The sequence below is a fragment of the Phacochoerus africanus genome, chromosome 2 (genome assembly GCF_016906955.1).
Source record: "Phacochoerus africanus isolate WHEZ1 chromosome 2, ROS_Pafr_v1, whole genome shotgun sequence".
Classification (NCBI taxonomy): Eukaryota; Metazoa; Chordata; class Mammalia; order Artiodactyla; family Suidae; genus Phacochoerus; species Phacochoerus africanus.
This window is the reverse complement of record NC_062545.1, coordinates 125,459,951-125,482,841: the sequence shown is the minus strand read 5'-3', so window position 1 is coordinate 125,482,841 and position 22,891 is coordinate 125,459,951. Positions and strand designations below refer to the sequence as shown.

At 38.9% G+C, this 22,891-nt stretch overlaps 1 protein-coding gene and 1 long non-coding RNA gene across 11 annotated transcripts in view; one reads left to right on the top strand and one right to left on the bottom strand.

Moving 5' to 3' along the window:
* Nucleotides 1–22,891, top strand: part of SLC12A1 (solute carrier family 12 member 1) — an 89,320-nt gene that overhangs the window by 23,679 nt on the left and 42,750 nt on the right. For 4 of the 5 annotated variants that reach the window (XM_047766426.1, XM_047766425.1, XM_047766427.1 and 1 more), the window contains 9 exons: nt 678–788; nt 2,728–2,839; nt 4,805–4,932; nt 11,011–11,095; nt 13,899–14,050; nt 15,203–15,310; nt 15,632–15,755; nt 17,587–17,688; nt 19,648–19,803. In XM_047766426.1, the coding sequence (XP_047622382.1) occupies nt 678–788; nt 2,728–2,839; nt 4,805–4,932; nt 11,011–11,095; nt 13,899–14,050; nt 15,203–15,310; nt 15,632–15,755; nt 17,587–17,688; nt 19,648–19,803 (1,078 nt within the window). The remainder of the gene's footprint in view (nt 1–677; nt 789–2,727; nt 2,840–4,804; nt 4,933–11,010; nt 11,096–13,898; nt 14,051–15,202; nt 15,311–15,631; nt 15,756–17,586; nt 17,689–19,647; nt 19,804–22,891) is intronic. The other variant, XM_047766428.1, reaches the window with a different exon arrangement.
* Nucleotides 629–22,891, bottom strand: part of LOC125119446 (uncharacterized) — a 92,565-nt gene continuing 70,302 nt past the window's right edge. For 3 of the 6 annotated variants that reach the window (XR_007133096.1, XR_007133093.1, XR_007133094.1), the window contains 3 exons: nt 14,239–14,424; nt 9,683–9,771; nt 629–765 (listed from right to left, as the gene is read on the bottom strand). This is a non-coding gene — a long non-coding RNA (uncharacterized LOC125119446). Of the gene's footprint in view, nt 766–4,757; nt 4,960–9,682; nt 9,772–14,238; nt 14,425–14,821; nt 14,868–22,891 lie in introns of all 6 variants that reach the window. The other 3 variants (XR_007133095.1, XR_007133097.1, XR_007133098.1) reach the window with 3 other exon arrangements.

Here is a 22,891-nt window from a genome sequence, read left to right as displayed (position 1 = left end):
TATAATTATGCTTATAGGTTTTCAAACACTAGAACAACTCACTGCGGGAAACTAGACATTTTTTAGTTTAGGTGCCCCATCTGGATGGTATACATGTGAGCACACTAATTAGCTATATAAGAGCTAACCTCTTTCTAGTCTTCCTTTCATGGTAGTGATAACAGACACGGAATTCAACTGGTAACAGTACCTCTATTTGAAAATTAGATGAATAAATGCGTGGATTATATTGCTCATAGCACTTATTTTCGGATATTCACAATAGTAGCCACTCATCATTTTTACTCCTCTAGGATTCCTCTTGACACAAAAATAATTAGTCTTTCTTCTGAAATAAAACATGATACGTGTATGTACGCATACTTTTACTTCATGCTACAATAGCTTCAAAAGCTGTGATTAGAATGATTCTCTAAAATTTCTAACTCCTAACTTTGGCTATCAAAGACCTATTATTATAGGGAAAAAATAACATTAGATTCTTTATCTTCTCAAATTTATGAGCATTTCATTATTTTATTTTCCTGTGTAGCCCCAGATATTAGTGTATATTTCTTCTTACTATTAAATGCCACATAAGACATACAGGCCAAAAAAAAAAAAAATCTCCATCTCTAACCATTTTGATATATATATATACATATACATATATACTTTTTTTTTTTTTTTTGCTCCAGGAGAGTGATTCGATGATGGTGGATCCAACCAATGACATCCGGATAATAGGCTCCATCACAGTGGTGATTCTTTTAGGAATTTCAGTAGCTGGAATGGAATGGGAAGCGAAGGTGAATATCTCAAAATGATGTTATCAACAACTGCTGGTCAGTTTCTTGAACAAATTGCAGGAATAGAAGGAACCCCATATTCCAAAAGAATTGTTGTTATTACTTTCTGTAGTAAAAGCAGTCAGGTTAGCACTCAGTGCAACACCAAGCCCTCCAAGCACTAAATCCAGGCAGTCATAACTCATAGCTCATGTGATCAGGCTTGTGCTTGGTTCTTCTTTATACTATAGTCACATAGACACATGATTCCCGCCCCCTTCATGCACAGATGCATTATGATCATAGCAATGGTACATACTGGAAGCCTGTGTCTTTTAATCATATTCCAGGTATCTGTTTCCAAGCTTGCCGTGAGTGCTGAAGCCCACTAGAAATTACAAGTGTGTTATGAGAAGATAACAGAAGCAGAAGCTATCATTCTTCTCTGAAACCTAGTAATTCAGCCAAAATTTGAGGGCATCTGAGGCCCTGGAACTAGAGAATATCTGGAGTTAACTATTAGTAAACCAGTTAGTAAATTTCTGAAAGATGGGGAGCATGTCTTTTGCTTGCTTTGTAACTCTACAGTGACTCGGACAATGGAAACTTCTTTGTTCCTATATGTCTTGGAGGTACAATAACTAGACCTTGGGTGGTCACCAGAAATGGAAAGATGGCCAGATCCTCCCACTTCCATGAGGCAACAGGAAATGTACCTACATGGCATTTATGTGTGCATTATGTATTCATACACTATACAGAAATTGACAAAGTGCTTATTAGTGACGAAGTGCTGGGCATTCTGCTAGGCACTGGATATTCAGTTGTGACCCACACAGACACACAGGCACAATTCAGGCTGCAGTTGAGCATATGGTCTATGGGGATATGAGTAATAAACAAGTAGATAAACAAGTAAATATAGAATGGTAAATGTGAAGTGCTGTAAAGGAAATAAACAGGGCTCTGTGATTGAACATAATGGGGGAACATACGTTAGATTATTCCCTGAGGGAGGCAATGCAGTTCCATGACAGGAGAGGGTAGAATTTAGAGCTCCAGCTCTGTAGTTAGACTGCCTGAATTTGAATGTGGTTTATATCTATACAAACTTTAGTAAATTACTTAACCTCTCTGTGCCTCAGTTTCTTTATTGTTATAATGATTATAGCAGTATTACCTACTTCTTACAGTTGGTGGTGGTATTATTTACCTGAAAAAAACATTGGTAAAGCTACATCTGCATCTGTTATATTGTAAGCCCTCCGTGAATATTAGCTGTTATGATTTAGATTCGGTGGTCAAGAAAGGCCTCTCTGAGGAGGTAACTAATAATATATAATGGATGAAAAGAAAGAAATAATTTTGCAAAATGTAGGGAGAAATGCATTTCCAGCAGAGGGAATGGCACAGGGGAATGCCAAGTGGGTAAACATACCAAAATGTCAAAGGGACTAGAGAACAGTGATTGGGCTGGTCAGCCTTGCAGACTGCTTGTGCTGGACACATGCTAGTATCAATGGCACTAGGTGTCATGAGAATTCTATGAATCATGCTGTGTTCTCATACTCCTGCAGTTAGTACTGGGAGGGGAGGAATGCATGGGTGCCCTGCCTAGGAAAGAAATCAGCTTCTATTAGTGTTAAATCTTTTGGCCCCATTTACATTCTTAAGAACACTGCAGTAGGCTTCCTACTTGTTCCTTAGAATGCTCTTGAAATATCACCTTCAAGTGCCCAAGCACATGCACCCATTGAAAGCATAACATCTACATTCAGGTCAAATAAGGCTTATTAAGACACCATTTTTTAAGGACACACTTATTACTTACTCTGGAGAGTAGAGTCTTAAGTGGAATTATCAGACAGGGTCTTTCTTAGTGGGCACTTATAACTTTTATAATTATGTAAAAAGTCACTAAATAAATCTAATTTGACCTCCTATTGCTTTGCCTTTCCAGGCTCAAGTGATTCTTCTGGTCATTCTTCTCATTGCTATTGCAAACTTCTTCATTGGAACTGTCATTCCATCCAACAGTGAGAAAAAGTCCAGAGGTTTCTTTAATTATCAAGGTATGGAGTTCCCGTCATGGCTCAGTGGTTAACGCATCCGACTAGGAACCACGAGGTTGCAGGTTTGATCCTTGGCCTCGCTCAGTGGGTTAAGGATCTGGTGTTGCCATGAGCTGTGGTGTAGGTTGCAGACACAGCTCGGATCCCGCACTGCTGTGGCTGCGGTGTAGGCCAGTGGCTACAGCTCTGATTAGACCCCTAGCCTGGGAACATCCATATGCTGTGGGTGCGGCCCTAAAAGGACAAAAAGACCAAAAAAAAAAAATTATCAAGGTACATAATGACAAATAACTTGCTTTGCAGTAAATGGTTTTCCATTGCCCTCCCCCATCCCCATCCCCATGACTTTGGCCCCAGCCAGTGAAGTCCCAGTATGACCCAGGTAAGAGCCTGGGGTTGAAGTTAGGAGAGTCAGAGTGAGTCTCAACCCTGCTGCTCACCAGCTAGATGAGTCACCTAACATGGCTGTGTCTCAAATTTTCCTGCCAAAGTGGGGGTGATAATAATAACTTTCTCAGGGGATTTTGCAAAGCAAATAAGTTAGCAGATGTTAAAGTGCTTTGAAAACCTCAAAGTGCTGGACGCATTGTTGTCTCTGTCAAGTAGAAGTAGACGGTGTATGCATGAAAGAGAACATAGCTCAGACAATATGTCCAACTACCAAGAGCACCAAAGTCAAACATAGTCATGTTTTCTTTCTGCTAGACATTTTTGCACCTTGCTTTCATATAGAATTACCTAGTTGAACATCACTGTCAGGTTTTCAGGCATGAACGATTGTAGGGGTTATTAATATAGCATCCTGTGATAATAGCATGACACTGAGTATTAAACTTGACTTCTCTTTTCTGTTCTAGTCTGCCTATCTACTCTTTCCTATCTTTCCACTCTAGCCTATTCAACAACCCACTGCTGAATATTTTCCTTCATTATTTACTCAATTGTCAGTATTTGTTTCTTATTTACATCACATCACTTCTTTCTTCCTGATTCTCTTTCTTTGTAAAGACTGCCTTGTTGGCTTTGCAAGTTAACATCTTTTTCCTTTTGATTTTTTTCCCTTCCAGTCCCTGATGTAATTTTTATGATGTTTCAATTTTCTTTCCTTATTTTTGCATCACGCTAAATTCTTTTGTTCATATTTTTCTTCCTTCCTTTTCTTTCTTCCTTTCCTTTGTTTTTCTTCTAGATTGCTTCCTTTTCATTTAAGTAATTTGGTGACAATATGTGGGATATTATTATTTTATGAGCAAACCTCCTCACTATATCTACACCTATCTATCTATCTATCTATCTATCTATCTATCTATCTATCTATCTATCTATCTTCTCCTAAAATGAGAATTTGGCATTAGGATCTAAGACCCATTCTCTAGGGGCAGAGAGATTAGAATATTAGTAACAAAAATATAAGATAGCCTTACCTATGGATTTCCTACAATTAAGAAAAGTATAGAAAAGCAGTTTGTTGATTAAGGTGTATATATATGTGTGTGTGTGTGAGAATGTAATTGTATGTATGTAGGGCAATGGTGTAGTATATTTGTGAGTATGCCGTTATGGTCATGAGAGAATTTTCCATTTACTTCTTTTTCAATCTTCTAGATTCAAAGAAGTCAGAGAGTGGGTTTCTGTTGGCATGAAAATTATTGATTTTTCAGAGTATGTCCTAGAGATCTAAAACCTTGTGACACGTATTTTGACTCCTGGAAATATTAACATGAGTTTTGTCAAAAGTATACCAACACAAGGAGTTCCCTTATGGCACAGAAGGTTAAGCTGTCATCAGGAGTTCTCATGTTGTCACTGCAGGGCCCCAGGTCACTACTGCTGTGGTGCATGTTTGATCCTTGGTCTGGGAGCTTCCACATTGCATTTAGGGCTATGGATGGAAGCCAAAAGTAATTTTATCTCCCACCTGTGAAGAAAGTCTGCATGACAGTTTTCTCATTATTTGTGTTGCAGCATCAATATTTGCAGAAAACTTTGGGCCAAGTTTCACAAAGGGCGAAGGCTTCTTCTCCGTCTTTGCCATTTTTTTCCCAGCAGCAACTGGGATTCTAGCTGGTGCCAATATCTCAGGAGATTTAGAGGTATGTTGTTTTCTCTGCTTTGCAGTTCTGGAAGGTAATGGTGCAGTTGGGCAAGACAAGGAGCTATAGGCAGCAACAGTGACCATGTTTCTCTATAGATCTCAACACTAAGATTTTTTCAAGTTTTCCTAGTTTTTTTTTTTTTTTTTAACAGCTGCACCTGTGGCATATGGAAGTTCCCAGGCTAGGGGTTGAATTAGAACTGTATCTGTAGGCCTATGCCACAGCAACGCCAGATCTAAGCCACATCTGTGACCTACTCCACAGCTCTTGGCAATATTGGATCCTTAACCCACTGAGTGAGGCCAGGGATTGAACCCGTGTTTTCATGTATACTAGTCAGCTTACCACTGAGCCATCCTAGTTATTTAAACAGAAACTCCATCCTAATTATTTTAAAGTCCTATCTTTTAATGACAGAATTTGCTGCCAAACAATCTTATTCCAGATAGTTCTTCCAAAAGTCTTATCCAGTGATATCAGAAGGACAGAGTATATTGACAGTGTGTCATATTTCCAATAAAATGAACACAGTTCAATGGAAAATAATAAGAACCACCTTTCTCTTTTAAACACATAATGGAAAAGAGCACAGAATACTTAAGAAAAAAACAAAAATAAAATCAAATCACTTTACTATTGAATTCCTATGCCATTGAATTCAGAGATACATTCACTCATTTAATAGGCATTTATTTAGCCCTCCAGTCACCACATTCTATGTTAAATACTGTAAGGACCATTGTATTAGTTAGGATGTAGGTTTGAATGTTTTATAAAAAGCCTGTAACAGTGACCTAAACAAGACAGAAGTTTGTTTTCTTAGTGCATATATATTCATGGTCATAGGCCATTCACTGGAATAAGAAAGGTCTGTTCCAAAAGGTAGCCCAGAACTCCAGATGACCTCTCTTGTGTTAGCATTCCCTTGGGATTTGCCCTCATCTGCAAAGTCCAAGATAGCTGATCATTTCCAAGATCACATTCCAGTCTACAGGAAGGGGGATAAGGAAGAAGAGGGCAAGCAATCCCCGGATCGTGCATGTATCACTTCTGCTGACATTACATTGACAGGATTTAGTCTCTGTGACCTTACCAAGTTGCAAAGAAGACTGGGAAATGTAATCTCTAGCTGGACAGCCCTGTACTCAGACAAAATTTTAAGAAGTTTCTAGTATTAAAAGAAAGAAAGTGAGAATGGATATTAGAGGACAACTGTCTCTACTGCACATGAAAAAAAGTAGAAGACATGGGTTTATCTCAATAAATTTATAATCAACTTTGGAAGACAAGAAATACTTTTAAGAGCCATCAGAAGATATGCATAAAAATGCATAAAAAACTGTATGCATTGACTAAGTGGATTATGAAATAAAAATAATGAAGAAATAATTATATTAGGGATGATTTTCTTGAGGAAATAACTTCTGAGCAAAGTAACTAAAAGCAAAGGTTGTATACTGATAAATGGTCAGGAAATGGAAGGGTGTTCCAGGCAGAGAAGACAAAAGAACAGACAGGCATGGTTAAACTGTGGAATCAGTAAGGGGTCTTTCATGGTTCAACTGGAGAAGCCATCACAGGCTGGATAACCTTATATGGTAAGGAGAAAGACTACTAGAGGGACCTGAAGGAGCGATGCTTGCCCTTGAAATAGAACTCCATGAAAGTGGGGACTTTGCTTTTGGTTTTGTTCACTGCTGTGTCCTTGGTGCTAGCAAGGCTTCCGTAAATATTTATTGAGTGAATGAATAAAGGTATTTAGAACTGTTATATTAAGGACCACGGTGCCATGGTAAATTCTTGAGCAGAGATATGGCATAAAAAAGAGTATGCCCAGGCTCAGGAAAATTAAGTAACATGTTCAAAATGATTCAAGTAGTAAGTAGTACTGCTTAGCAAACTTTAGCTATGAACATTGAGCCTCTATTTTCTCAGATTTGGAAAAGTATCAGAGTTCACTGACTTAAATTTCTATAACCTATAAGACCACATTTAAATTAAAGAATATTGTGCTTTCTTTCGACTCCATAGAAATAATTTTTTTGTTTTTTTTTTTGTTTTTTTTTGTTTGTTTGTTTGTTTTTGCTTTTTAGGGCCACACCTGTGGCATATGGAGGTTCCAAGGCTAGGGGTCAAATCAGAGTTACAGCTGCGGGCCACAGCCACAGCCATAGCCACAGCCTCAGCCACATCAGATCCTAGCTACGTCTGCAGACTGCAACCTACACCACTGCACAACCTACATCCAGCAATGATGGATCCCCAACCCACTGAGCAAGGCCAGGGATCAAACTCACAACCTCATGGTTCCTAGTGAGACTTGTTTCTGCTGTGCCATGATGGGAACTACAGAAATAATTTTTTACTATTAGATATTTAGTAGGCAGTTCAGCTCAGCCAACACTTACTACTTAGACCACATATTGGAAAAGCAAAGAAGACCTTGATCATTCTCTCAAGGAGCTCAGGGTCTAAGAGAGAGACAGACTAACTCTACAAGAGTCATCAGAAACAGAAACAGAGTCATGTGCAAAGGAAAGATGAAAGAGTAATTGCCTGTCCCCAGAGAAGTAAGGGAAGACTTTCAGAGGAGGGGACACTCAATCCAGATTTGAAGGGATGAAGAGGAGTTCATCAATAGGACAAAGAAAGGAGGGATATTTGGAACAGACGACATGGACTGCAAAAAGGCCCAGAGAAAAATGTTGTTGATGGAAATTATTTTATGCATGGAGTAGCATATGCAAGTAAAATCTTTCCATCAATGTATGAATAAACAGATCTTCTGTGTCCTAAGCACTCTTGGAGTAAGCAAAGAACTAGAGGATTTCCCAATCTAAAAAGACAAGGCTTAAAATTACTTTCTCCCAAGATAAGTGTTAACTTATTTAAGGTTGCTAGGTTGCTATATCAGTAGAGAATTTTATTCTTTATCTATCAATCTGAAGGAGAAATCCCTGATTTTGAGTTTACATGCAAAGAAAATGAGTTTACATGTAAAAATGTCCTATCATGATTTTCAGGGCACATGTGGTCATTGTATTGTTGTAAAAAAGGTGAATTCTTTCTGTGTAAAAAGCCTTTGGTGATTTTACAATTAAACTTATCTTTTAGCACACAGACTACTATATACTATTATGTAAGACTCTGAGATCCTTTAAACTGTGAGCAATGGAGTTTGGGTATTGTCCTACATCTAGCTAGAGACACTAAGAAAGTTAGGACAGAGAGTACCATGATTAGATACATGTTTTAAAGAGAGCTTGCTAGCAGCTTGTGAGGGATGGAATAAGGGGTCAAAGAGCAGTGATAGGTAGGGAGACCCAGAGGCAGAAAGATCAGTTAGAGGAGATTTCAGTAGTCTGGACAAGAAACTACATGAGCTTGAATTAAGGCCATGGCAGGGAAAATGGATCAAAGGGGCCAGCTTTGTTAAGAGCAAGAAGAAGAAATGGAAAGCATGCTTTTTCACTATGATCTGCAGTAAGGGAAACATTACACATGATGGTCAAGTGACCACATACAAAAATTTTGTACAAACAGTTCTTCACTTCTTACAAATTGTATCTTCTGATATTTTCACATGAGTTCTATTCTGTTCTATCCTTTTACTGCTGGCTTCAGCTGACTGAATTGATTCCATGGTGAACAGAAGCTCCCATTTGGGCACTGGGGTCAAAAGGGCAGAAGGACATCTGGGGGGAGATGTCTAGTGGGTTGCTACATTTAGGAGTCTGAGCTCTGAAGAGGAAGTAGGTGAGGACTAGGAGCTGGCGTGGAGGAGCTTGTCCTGATTTGAGCAAGAAGGAGGAGGGAGGAGGACCAAAGTAGCACACAGAGGACATTGAAAGTATAAATGGTGTGAACGGAGTTCACGAAGAAGAAAAAGAAAGAACTAAGAGGTAGGCGAACCCAAGAGAAAAGAGTGGGGTCATACAAGTTGAGAGGAGAGTGCTCTGAGAAGTAATCATTGACATGATGGAAAGCCAGAGTGGTCAAGCATGATAAGGACTGAGAGGTGACTGCATGTTGGGAAGTGGCAAGGAAACTTCAGGACTTGTTGATAATATTTCCGAGACTGAAACTAGAACATAATAGATTCAGTTCAACTTAGCAAAGTTTACACACTTTGGGGATATGCAAGATGCTGCCTCTGCTCGCAGCCTCAGAATCCTTCTCAAGGTGGCTCTTGACAGCCTATAAATATATGCCTGGGACAAGATTTGGGAGGTGCTCAGGTCAAATAGGAGAGTTTAGATGCACTATCTGAGATTAAGATTAGAATGTGGTTGACACTCAAAAAGCAGCAACCTAATAGACTGCTTGTACTCTGTCATAAGGAAAATAAATACTTAACGAAGAAAGATGATAAAAGGTGAGATTTGGGATTACTGCTTGAGGGATGGAAATCAACATTTAGAGTGAAAACTAACAATCTGTCTTAAGCCTTGAGCCCTGTCTAGGGAAGGGTATCCAGAGCAAACAATGTGAGTATATGACCAGACGTTAGGATACTGGCATGTTGATTTATACCAGGTCAAGTCTGAACCTCATGTAAGTCCCAAATAAGTAAATTAAAAGCTTGTAGCAAACAGTTCTAAATAAAAACTAAGTTTTTGTGTTTTAGGTAGAAGACTACTGTAAATCTTCATACATCTTTTCCTTTCTTCCCATTTAACACCAATTCTTCACATTTCACTCAGATCCCAAGAAATCCTTAATCAATAAAATAAAATTTGAAACATACCATGGATGGAGACTGAGGGGGTCCACTTCAGCTATGTGGACTTCTCTTTCTTCTATGTGCTACTCGGTTGCACACACTTGCCACATTCTCTGTTGGAGATAGTAGTCTGGAATGAAAAGGCTGGGTACATCTGTATCAAAACAAATCCTGTGCACAGATATTCCTTCAAGAGTGGGAAGGAATGTGTGAATACAGAGTGGCTGCATAGGGCTGAGTCATTCCCCTTGGGGGGGGGGGCAGGGCAGGTTTGCTTGGTTTAGTTGATATTTCCAGATGTCAGGTTGAGTCCCCATTCACCATGAGTTGATAGTTCTGATGAATTTGATCAGCAGATTTAAGTTAACAAAACACAAAACTCAGGCTTTGTTTGACTGCATTGATTGCTCACTTGTTCTGATGAGTTTCATGTCCTCTGAGGGAGGGGGGGAACTGATGCCTCCTGAAATTGTTTTTTCCTCCATTCAGTATTTATTGACTCCTACTATATAGCAGCATTGTCTTTCATAAGCAACGAATACATTGAAATCTCTATGTAATAACCCCTGTTAAGTTGAATTCAATTACTTAGAAGTTATGCTGCTTGAAAATTGATTATGCTATGATTTAGCCCCCCAAATAGCATATAAAATGGTATATTGTATATGATGTGAGCTCAGCTTGGTGAATTTATATACATTTATGAGCAAGAGAAAAGCCCATTTTCTGGTATAAGCTTAAATTTGCTTCTTTCTTTATGCCTGCTTATGGAAATTAAATATCTCCCATTGCAGTTATTCCTGAACTAGAATTCCAAATGGGAAATTTGGGGGATTGGAGAATGTAGCAGATCATCATTTTTGCTCAGTCAAAAATGATTTTTTAAAAAAAAGCAAGCCTGAGCTTAGCATAAAACCAATACATGCAGAGATATTATCAATGTGTCAGGTGTGTTTGTATGTCCCCCCTAATACTTTGGGTTTGACACATCTGCATGAAATTCACTTGAGACCATAAGTCAACTATACTCCAATAAGAATTTTTAAAAATTCACAGGAGATAAAGGGAAGGGAGGGGCATTAGGGGGTGAAATAGTTGTCTCCTTTTGTATAAATACTCCCTCCTAGGCAGCGAGAGATCACCTCTGTTCAGCACAAAGTTCTACAGAGTTCTTTACTCACTCTAAACACCTAACTAGAGCTCACCACTTTGCCATTTGCTTGATTTTTTTTTTTAAGAACTTGCCTCAGGAAGGGTAACCTAAAATTTTGAAAATACAGAAATAATTCCAAGAGACATCTGTTTCTTATTCCATGCAGTCTGCTCATTCCTCATTTACAATTTTTTCAAAGGATCCCCAAGACGCCATCCCCAAAGGGACAATGCTGGCCATCTTCATCACTACTGTTGCCTACATAGGAGTTGCTATTTGTGTAGGTAAGTTATGTCTCTGGTGTCAGAATGCCAGAATCACAAGGGGTCCAAATGTTTTTTCACATCCAGTGGGGTCTCCATGGAATACATGTAGAAAAAATTTTAATATGCAACAATTTGAATTCCCTTCTTGGATGCTCTAGTGGTTTGAATGCAACTAAACTGTAACCTAGGTGTCTCTGGGTCAAGGTAGAGGTCATTCGACCTGAACATAAAAAGGATTCCATTCTGCTGCTCTAGGTGATAATTCCACTGCCCAAGAATCTACCATTTCTAGCATCCAGCTCCCTTGCCCTTAGGAGGCAGGTGAGGAAGAGAGTAAAAGAAGCCTCAAACAACAACAGCAACAACAACAACAACAAAACCCCAAAACAACAAGACAATAGTCTTAGGAAAGTATGAACAATATAGAATGGATGACTGTGTCTCCTCTTTCCACTGCTGTCCCTAATATGGAAATGTTACTGTCACCAATTGGCAGGCAATCAGAACTAGACCCAGCTGCCAGCAGTGTGGGTGGCCAGCCCCCACACTGCTCAGTGAGCAGAAAATATGTGGATTTGCCTGCAGTTCTTAAGCTGACTTTTGTTCCACCTGCTGCCTGCAGCCACACCTCCTCCTGGTTAGGGGTCATCTCAAACTTATGCCATTACTGGAGAGGAAGGAATGTGGAACATTCAGAGAAGAAAGCTTTTCTGTGCACGCTCAGGAATACAGCTCTAGGCTAAACCACCATGGAAGTCCAGATGACCATTTAAAAGGGCATATCCTAGTTGTCCTCTGCTTAATATAAGGGAAATTGAGAAAAAGCATACATGTTGAGTTGGATTACTTAGAAAAGAGCAAAACAAATAACTTAGATTCTTGCTTCTCTTACTGCCTCTTATTTCAGGAAACCGGATAATGTTGTTAACTATATTGTTGTGACATTTCCAAGTTTAGTTACACGGAAAGAAATTGTATTCCAATGCTTTAGGAAATTGACACATTTTAAAATGACAATGAAATCACCTAAAGCTACATTTCCCAAATGCTCTTTCTTTCTCACACAAAGTAAAAAGGAAGGAATGAAAGGTATAGACCTGACTTCAGAGATTCTTCTTTTTTTTTGCCTTTGATGGGCAGAAAAATCTGTGTTTCTGTACTTTTCCCAGGATAGGAGAAGGATAGTCGTGGGAGTCCATGGCTTGGCATTAGTGAAAATGACATGGCTCAGGGCTTGGTTTCATAGGAATTTGGGGAATTCTACTTATGCAGAAGTTAAAACACATGATTTTAAAAAGCCAGCTCAACATAAATGGGCAATGCAAAAAGGTAAAATCTGAAATGCATGGTTTTGCTTGGTAACCAATATCCATAATTTTAAGTGTTTAAGTAGAGGTTGGCAGGGCTATGTAAAAAGGACTCCTGCACTGATTATTTTACATGGCTCTTTCAACTAGAAAATTCTACAATTTTTACGTCTTTCCCAGATTCAGGGTACAAATTCCATGTCTAAAATTGAGGGCTCCCATTAGTACTTGTCAGTGAGACCTCTCAAAATAATTAGCAAGGAATGAGAACTCACCCTGGCTGGAGGTTGAAAAGCGAAAGGAACAGTTTCATTGACTAGCATTTAGTTTGTATTTATCTTTCAGGTAGTTCAGAAATTTTTATGTATATTTCAGGCCTATATTCATACCTTTCAATAATCCTATCAAACACATAGTGGCAAAGTTAGAAAAATTTGTAAGAAAAGTCAGTGATTAAAATATATATTGAGGATCTTTGAAAATTTCCTAAGTCCATTTCTGGAAGTCTATCCTAGAGAAATACATTGAATTACAGAAGAAAAATTTTATGCACAAAGATGTTCATAGACATGTTTATAATAGAAAAATAACAGAAATACCCAAATGTATAAAAATAATGGAATAAACGGAAATAAATATTTGATAGAATATTATTTGACTATGAATATTACCTAAGAAATCTAAATACTTTGTTCCAAAATATTTTCTGTATTATTTAAACCATTAAAATTACTATTATTATTATTTTGTCTTTTTAGGGCCGAACCTGCGGCATACGGAAATTCCCAGACTAGGGGTCGAATCGGAGCTACAGCTGCCTGCCTATGCCACAGCCCCAGCAACGCCAGATACGAGCTGCTTCTGTGACCTACATCATAGCTCACGGCAACACTGGATCCTTAAACCACTGAGTGAGGCCAGGGATCGAACCAGCAACCTCATGGTTCCTAGTTGGATTCATTTCTGCTGCGCCATGATGGGAACTCCAAACCATTAAAATTATATATAAAGTAAAATTAGAGCTGGGTAAAAAATTATGCAAGGGGTATCATTAGTTGAAAATAAGGACTTAGTTCTCTTAATTACTAGAAATCAATAATGTCCTCCCTCAGTTGTCTCACAGATGAGGAAATCAATCCTTCCATTTGAAAAACAGTAGGACTAACCTAGAAATTTGAATTGAAAACATATTATGTGCAAAGCACTGTTGTGTGCACTTCAGAAAGTAACAGAGTCTCAAGCCCAAGTGTCTTACAGAGGCAGGGCAAAAAAACTAAAACTTAAAACTATCCAAGTCAGGGAAAGTGGCAGCCTCTTAAAGACAGGGGTTGTTCCCAGGTCTCAGAGGATGGGAACTTCCTGGTCACATGTCAGAGGAAGCATTGACAGTGAAGACAAGACAGGCAATGGACCTGTTCAAAGTCAAAGTAAACTATGTATGTTTTCAGAAGAAAAACCTTAAGGGAACAGAACCCTTCCTATAAAGAAATGACAAGCCATGGTTGTTTTCTCAGGGGCCTGTGTGGTCAGAGATGCCACTGGAAGCATGAATGACACCATCATTTCTGGGATGAATTGCAATGGTTCAGCAGCCTGTGGGTTAGGCTACGATTTCTCAAGATGTCGGCATGAACCATGTCAATATGGGCTGATGAACAATTTCCAGGTTCGAACTTCAAAAAAAAAAATAATAATAATGTTTATTTTCTATTGTTTTCATTTTAAGAACACCATGTATAATGAAACTTCTGACTCTGCAACAGATTAGTTATTGACTGATTCGAATTCAGCAAGGAAAAATCTGTGTGGGAAGGAAGGGAATCACATAGGCATTAATTATGTGGTTACACTCACTGTGGTGAGGAGAGAACAGGCACTTGTGTGAATTGCATCACCAGGGAGATTACCACTCGCCATTATGTATCTTCCAATCAATTGTACAAGATTTCTTGGTGGGGAGATGGAGAGGCTTCGATTAGTGAGCACTTGCAATGCATTTCATGCTTGGGCCTCAGTTTAGGAAAAGCCTCTGTGGTGGTCCTGGAGTGCATAGAGGAAAAGGCCAAGAGGGAAATTGTGAGTGGTGGTGGGGGAAGGTAAACGAGGGGGGAGGAACAAGGGAAGTTGGGAAAACTGTAGAACTTGTATTAATTTGTCTGAATGATTGGTGAGCAGAGGGAGAAGCAAATTTGTCATGAAGGCTTCATTCATCTATTTTAACAACTAACAAAGAGAAATTAACTCAGCTGAAGTCATTATTCCAAAATATGACTTCAATTGATAGAATCTCATCAGGTCTCAGATCCAAAATTACGTTTAACGAGTGCAGAAAAAGCAAAGGTTTGAAAAGCTTCTATGTGCAGGAAGAACAAGAAAGGCTAATGCCTTGAAAAGACTGGTAAACAGCTGGCTCCCTCCCCAAACCTTATTAAAGTACCACTTTCTGTTGGATGGAATTTCTCATGGTCCAAGAAACAAGATTCCTGGAAAGGACAGAGGGGAGAAATTGTTACCAAGTAATCATTTCCTTGTTTACTCTTCCCAATTTCTTCTAGATGTACTGGGTTGAGCATTTATTATTTTTGTAAAAAACAATACCAACACCAACAAGGCCATTCCTATTTTGAAAAAAAAAAAAAACTATTAAGAGCTCGAGAATGAAGCCGGGGAGAAAAAAATCTGATTAGAAGCAATTAACTTTTAAAAGAGATTTCAAATCTCAAAAAGTAGAAAGGGAAGTATGTACATAAAAATTTGGCTTATATATATTTTTTTATTCTGTTGGATGAGACTCCTTACTTGGCCCTCTCTCCTCAAGGTCATGAGCATGGTGTCAGGGTTTGGCCCCCTCATCACTGCTGGCATCTTTTCAGCAACACTCTCCTCGGCCCTGGCCTCCCTCGTCAGCGCACCCAAAGTGTTCCAGGTGACAACAGACACCAGAGCATGTGTTTTCCCTCCTGCTGTTGCCACTGAACATGGATCAAGTGGAAATATCCATTCTCACTGGCAATCATTTTCCATCATTTTCTGAAACAGTTTAATGTTTGCATCTGGCTCAAATGCTATGTCTGCCACATAGTCAAGATCGATTCAAATAATATAAAGAATGATAAACTGCAGTGTTAACTTGTGCCTCATATTGTGTATCACTTCGTCTTTTCCCAGATCTTCTTGTTTGAATCACCCAGGGAGAATGACTGTGCATAGATAAAAATGACGAATTTCTCCTCTTCTTTTCCATTAGGCTTTGTGCAAGGACAACATCTACAAAGCCCTGCAGTTCTTTGCAAAGGGATATGGGAAAAACAATGAACCCTTGAGAGGATACTTTCTCACTTTTGTTATAGCCATGGCGTTCATTCTTATTGGTTTGTAGTTTTCTTGTTCTTACTGAAAGCCAAAGAATTCTGCTGATTACTCATAGCATTTTCCTTTGAGCTTGAGAAATCACCTGTTTTATGTTTAATACCCCATTGGGGAATAGTGGAGTCTGTCTAAGAAGGAAATGAGAAATCCTTGTGTGTAGAGGGCCTTTGAGGACTTGAAGTAGGCTTTGGACTTTAATCTCTTATTTGAATCTGAATGTTGGAAATCCATCTGACCAAATACAACTGAATCCTTCCTCCAACCTGCCCCAAATCATCTACTCCCACAGTGTCCCCCAGCTGCCACCTGTCATTACATCTCCAGGCATGGCAGCCAGCAAGAGAGTTGAAGAGTCTGTTCCCAAAATGTAGTCCATTGACCACCTGTGTCAGAATGAAAATCACCGGTGGGTTTGTTAGAGTGCACATTTGTCAGGCCTAACCCCAGAGTTAGAGTCAAAATCTCTAGTGACAAGGAATCTGCATTTTTTTTTTTTTACAATTTCCCCAAATTCATTAATCACTAAGGTTTGGGAACCACTTGCCCCAGCTCTTTCTCCCTAAGGAATATGGACACAGCTACATAATCTTAGAGAGGCACATGCATCTGTGTCAGTCTGCACCTTCATTTCCCTCTAAGGTACCACCATTGTGGGTGAGCATATCAAAGGAAAAGAAGAAAAAGACAAGGAGGATGGTAACTGCAAGACGAGCAGAGCCAGACTCAGTGGTGCCAAACAATGAGGGCTCTTCCTATCATATAAACTCAGGAAGTGACTACAATTCATGAATCCTTCCTCCTAAGATTCCTACAAGGCTGAAGAGGGAAAAACATGACTCTCTGAGTCTATATATAATCACTTTTTGGTTTAATTTTTAAAAATTTTATGTTTGTTAGATTTTTAAAAAATGAAAAAAGTGATTATTGGTAGATAGGTTTCAATTATGTCATTTAAGCCTTAAGACTTCAAATTATTGTCCTAGACTGCTCTTGGGCAAATAGCTTAAAATTTCAAAAATCGTATAAATTCAATATTCTTAAAAGTCACTCTTTCAGAACCCTCTGGATTGGCTTCATGGCACCAGCTTTGTGGCAGCTATTTTTGCCTACTTTCTTACTGGTATCCATATTGTAGAGTCACACTCAGATGCCACCTGCATTTGCGTCCATGAGGCTGATAGCTGTCTGACCTTCAGAAAAATGAGAATGTCTCTAAATTATTTTTATACTATACAGTAAACAGCCTAGCTAGGACTAAACCATACAGGATATTTAGCTACTGAGGTAAAACTTTTTTTTTTTTTTTGGCAAATCTTGAGAGGTAGAACTCTCCAGAGATGTAGAAAAGTGCAAATGACTAACAAAAGTTCTGAAAGTCAAAGCAAATGAGCTGGCTATAAGCAGAGATGTATCCAATTAAATTGTTCTGGTGCCCTGGTATTTAACTAACCTGCTACCCTGCAGAACCTTTTGATTATATACAAAGCAGATAATGAATGCTGGATTTGGTACCTCTGCCATAGCTACAGAGGAGTTTGTCATCTGCCTGGTCCCCAAGCCCTCAACCCACTCTCACTCAAATTTTCTGTAGGTAGAGATCTTGTCTATTTTCTAATTGGTAAGTTTTCTTGTTTCTTACATTAACCCTGGTTAAAAATGTATTTGTAAAGGAGTGCAGCCTCAAAAAAAAAAAAAAAAAAAGCTTCTTAAACTTTGACAGATGCTAGCTATGTTTTCAATTTCCAAACAAAGTCAAGCTTCCAGGCTGTAACAGCTGTTCAGCCCCTGGTCTCATCACTCATATGTACATATTCAATTCTGCTTCATTCACAGCGGAACTGAATACCATTGCTCCCATCATTTCCAACTTTTTCCTCGCCTCATATGCACTTATTAATTTCTCCTGCTTCCATGCTTCTTATGCCAAATCTCCAGGTAAGTTGATTTTTCAAAACTAAAATAAGCAAACACTTAGTTTGTCTCAATAAAATGAAATGTCAATGAAAATGTGCTTAATTTGTGTTTATATGTTTCCTTATATCCTAGTGGGCAGTGTAATTCACTTTATTTTGGTAAGTTGGGGGGATGACTTCTGAAATAGAAAAAGAATCATTTGAGCAATGGCCTTTTTGACCAACCGTAAAGTCAATTTTCTCCTGCGGCAATAAATTATTCATTGCAAGAGAAACCACATTTATTTCAGCAGTAGAAAAACACCACTATTTATTTCCAGGGTGAAAGTGACCACAGAAGTGGAATGAATGTATATATTTGAAACTTCCTTACTATCAATTTGTTTCCTGCCCATGGTGCAGAAGAGAAAGGATGAGTAGTTCCCATAATTACCTGCTGAGTGCAGTCAATGCAGATGCACACTGAAGCTGGTGACACCCAGCACTCCTCAGACTGTGGTTTAAAGTGGTACAAAATTTCCCATCAAAGAACCTTCTCCTGTTTAGTCATCCCTCACCTCTTCTTTGCTTCCACTGGCCATTAGAATTTCTTCTGCCTTTCCACCAGAATAGAGACTTGTTGTTATTGACCTTCAGAAAGTTCTTCACTATGAGGACTTTTATCAGGGATATAAACACATCTCCACTTTTTTATGGTTTGCCAGGATCTCAAATCCCTCCTTGGGAAAACCAGATGCCAATAAAACAAAATATAGATGGAAGGAGAGCCCTCCTCCACCCAAGACCCCTAGGCTCCAGAAGATAACTGAGGAAATTTTGTTTCTGTTTTGTTGCCTGCCTTTAAGCAAAGAACAGAAGGTTCTAGTCAGTAAATACAAGGGATCATAGAAATGCATGCCTCCATGCCATGTATGTCCATTTTTAAAAAACAAAATGAATTAATAGAGGTTGGCAGGCTTAAGAGTGGAAGAAAGGAGGGAAAGAGGAAGAGGGAAAAAGAGGAAAAATAGAAAAGCATATAGAGACACACAGATACCAAACCTAAGAAATGACTCCCCCTTCTTTCTCTCTCTCTCTCTCTCTCTCTCTCTCTCTCTCTCTCTCTCTCTCTCACACACACACACACACACACACACACATACACACACACACACAAACTCTCAGAGAAAAATAAGGTCATTTCCAGTATTGTTCTCAAAGTGCTATTTCCATCTTGTGGCCACTTTGCAAATTGCTCCTGAAGACTGAAAGCTCTGTTGTGTTTTGGCAACTCTAAACTTAAAAATATACCTCAGCCATAGGGCAAATGTGCCCTTCAAATCAGAGCTTCTTTACCCTGACCATACTGTCTCCCAGCTTCTTCATTTCAGGGAACTGACAGAACACAGGAAATCCCCATATATGAATGGTGAGAAATGTTTTCATTGCAAAATGCATGACATATCAATGCATCAGGTTGAAGAAGACATTGCAGAAAAAGTTCTCCCTCTTTTGCCATAGATTATTATTTCTGAAAGGGCAAGCACGATCCTTTTAGGGTAAAAGAAGAAGTAGTATGAAGTCAGTGGATTGACTTTTGATGACTGCTCTGCCTTCTCCAAAGGAACAATAAACCCATTTGTGTATCTTTGTTGGGAGACCAAGTTGTCCCTCCCCCACTTCCTCTGCTGTCCCTCACTCTTTCCATCTCTCCTGCCTCCTCTCAACTCCTGATGGCATAGATATCAGAGGCTTAGAGTTTTGCAGTTTTGGAAGACCTCTGGGCATGCAGGAAGTGTGGAGAGACCAGGAATTGCATGTTTTCTGCATTTCATAGCATTCTTATTTGGTGCAATTATACTTTCATAGGCCAGGGGCCAAGATCACAGGAAGCTAGGGGAAAAAAAAACATGTTACCTGCATTCTAATAATATGCAGTGGTATGATGGTCATAGTATGGAAATTTTCCTTGCACACATAGATTTTGTTTTTCTACTTGCAGGATGGAGACCTGCATATGGTATTTACAACATGTGGGTATCTCTTTTTGGAGCTATTTTGTGCTGTGCAGTCATGTTTGTCATCAACTGGTGGGCAGCTGTCATTACCTATGTCATTGAGTTCTTCCTCTATATCTATGTGACTTATAAGAAGCCAGGTAAGATAAGGACTGTGGAGTGGGGTTCCCCAAAGCACTAACTACCTATCCATTCACTCAACAAATATTTATTTGGCAGCTTCTATGTGTTTAGGTGTGCTGTGTGTGTATGGTAGGTATTAATAACGTCATGTAATATGATAATAGTTAACCTTGTTGAGCACCTATTGTATACTATGCACTCATTTAATCCTTGGAATAATGCTGTAGGTTAGGTATTATTAGTCCCATCAATAGTTGAAGAAATGAGTTCAAAGAGGTGACCACTTGCTGAGGTAACAGTCAAGATGTAATAGAACTGATATTTTAACCAAAGTGTATATGATACCAAACCCCACAAGCTTTCCGCTATATCACCTTCTAAAGTCCTGATAAAGGAGATATAGTCCCTGTCCTCAAGGAGTTCACAGACTCACAATAAGCAATTAACTATATTATAATATAGCAAAGACCCATAAGTGTGACATGAAGTTACTGATGAAAGGAGAGGAAGTGATTAACTGTGATTAGAGTTGTCCAAGAAAACGTCCCTGGTTCATAGTTTGTGTTCCCAGGGTCAACACCTAGTAGGTGTTTCATAAATATTTGTTGAATGACCAGATAAGCTTCTTAAAAATAACAGTAAGAGACAGGGGTTGGTTAATCAGATAGAGCCAGAGAAAGTTATTCCAGGAAGAAGGAAAAGTGTGAGTGAAGTTAGGAAGCGTGAAAGTATGTGGCATTTTTAGAAAGCATCAGGGCCTTCAGCAAGATGGAGGCCTCGAGTGTTAAGGAGAAGGAGCCTGAGGTGGGCCTGGAAGAGTATCTTGCCCAGATAAACAAGAGACTTAAATGTCATGCTAAAGAATCTGGAGCAATGAGAAGCTGCCATAGATCAATCAGTTGGATCTGAACTTTGGATGTTACCTTTAGAACCAGTGAGAAGGATGGATTGAAGCTGGGAGAGGCTAAAGATGAAGGGGTGCAAGACTCAGAGGTTGGGTTTCAGGGGCCAGACAGGCTGTGAGCCACCCCGCACTCTCTTTACTCTTACTCCACAAGGAAAGTAGAGAAGGTAGTAACTACTTTGGAGACTTTGGGTTGTTTTTCTTCATTACTTTATGCATTTTTAAACATCTAGTGCAATTTATGTGTAGTAATATTAACCCCCTTATAGATGTATAGTCAGTAAGTTTTGAGACACTTATACAGTCTTGTAACCACCATCACAACTAAGACAGAGGACATTTCCATCATCCCTAGAAGATCCTTTACACTACTCCTGTGTAGTCAGTCTCATCCTCCCAACTTAGCCACTAGCAACCACTTTTGTGATTTCTGTTCCTACAGCTTTGCCTTTTCCAGAATATTACGTAAAACCATTTAGTATATAACATTGGTGTAAGCTTTCTTTCAATTCACATGTTTTTAGATTCATCCATGTTGTTGCATTTATAAGTAGTTTGTTCCTTTTTACCACTGAGTAGTATTTCATTGTATGAATATACCTCAAATTTTTAAAAGATGTATTCACCAGTTGATGGACGTTTAGGTTGTTTGCAGCTTGTGGTGATTATAGCTAAAGATGCTATAAACATTCACATACAGGGCTTTATGTGGACCTATGTTTTCATTTCCGTAGGAGTGGCATTTATTATTATGTAAGTGTATACATAATTTATAAGAAACTGCCAAATTGCTTTCCAAAGTAGCAGTATCATTTTCCATCCCTAACAGCAATGAATGAACGCCCTAGTTGCTCCACATTCCTGGCACCACTTATTATTATCAGTTTATTTTTTATTTTAGTCGATGTAGACTACTACCTATTGTGGTTTGGTTTGCATTTTCCCAGTGACTAATGATGTTGAACATCTTATTTACCATCAGACCTCTTCTTTTGCCAAGTGCCTGTTTAAATCATTTGCCCATTTTTTTGAGTTGTTTGTTTTTGTATTATTCCTTAGTAAAGATCTGTGAGATCTCTTTATACATTCTGGATGCAAATCCTTTAGCAGTACATGTTTTGTAAATGCTTCTATAGCTCTATGACTTGTCTTTTCATTTTCTTTATAGTTTGTTTTGAAGAGCAGACATTCTAATTCCTATAAATTCTAGTGTATCATTTTTTTTGGCTTTTGTGGTTGGGCTTTTTTGTTTCTAATCTATCTTTTCCTAATTCTTCTCAAAGTTTTAGTGCTTTAGATTTTTTTTTTCCTTTGGTCTTCTTAGGGCCACACCCGTGGCATATGGAGGTTCCCAGGCTAGGGGTCAAATTGGAGCTATAGCAGCTGGCCTACACCACAGCCAGGTCACTGGGAACCAGGCCACTGGGAACTCCAGTGCTTTAGATTTTTAATTTATGTCTTTTATCCATTTTGAGTTAATTTTTTGTATATGGTAGAGGAATGGCTCAAGGTTGACTTTTTTGCGCATGAACATCCAGTTAACTAATAGAATTTTTGTAAGAATATAATAACCTAAGGCATGCTAAGTGCCCAATACATAGTCAACACTTAATTGATGTTAATCTTCTTTATCTTCAGATAATTATCTCTCATCATTTTCCTGACTATTCTGAGCAAGACTAGGGAGATGGCCCTGTCTGCCATCTGGGGCGAATCTGTACATTCCCATCACGGACTTATAAAGTTTAGAGGATCCATCTAACATTTATTTTGTTTTTAAAGTCAGAGCATGGTAGTGCTTACTTCCCTTATTATGAAGATTAGGCCCTAAAAAAATCAAACTAAAATGCTTGACAAAGAATGACCCTGGGAGTTCCCATCATGACTCAGTAGAAACAAATCTGACTAGCATCCAAGAGGATGCAGGTTCAATCCCTGGCCTCGTGCAGTGGGTTAAGGATCCAGCAGTGCCGTGAGCTGTGCTATAGGCTTGGATCCTGGGTTGCTGTGGCTGTGGTGTAGGCCAGCAGCCACAGCTCCGATTTGATCCCTAGCCTGGGAACCTCCATATGCTGTGGGTGTGGCCCTAAAAAAATTAAAAAAAAAAAAAGACCCTGTTCATGGACATCCAGAAGTAAGAAATTCTGAGCCATTCAGTTTTATCATTCAAAATATAAAGATTGTTGCCCTCTATGTATGCA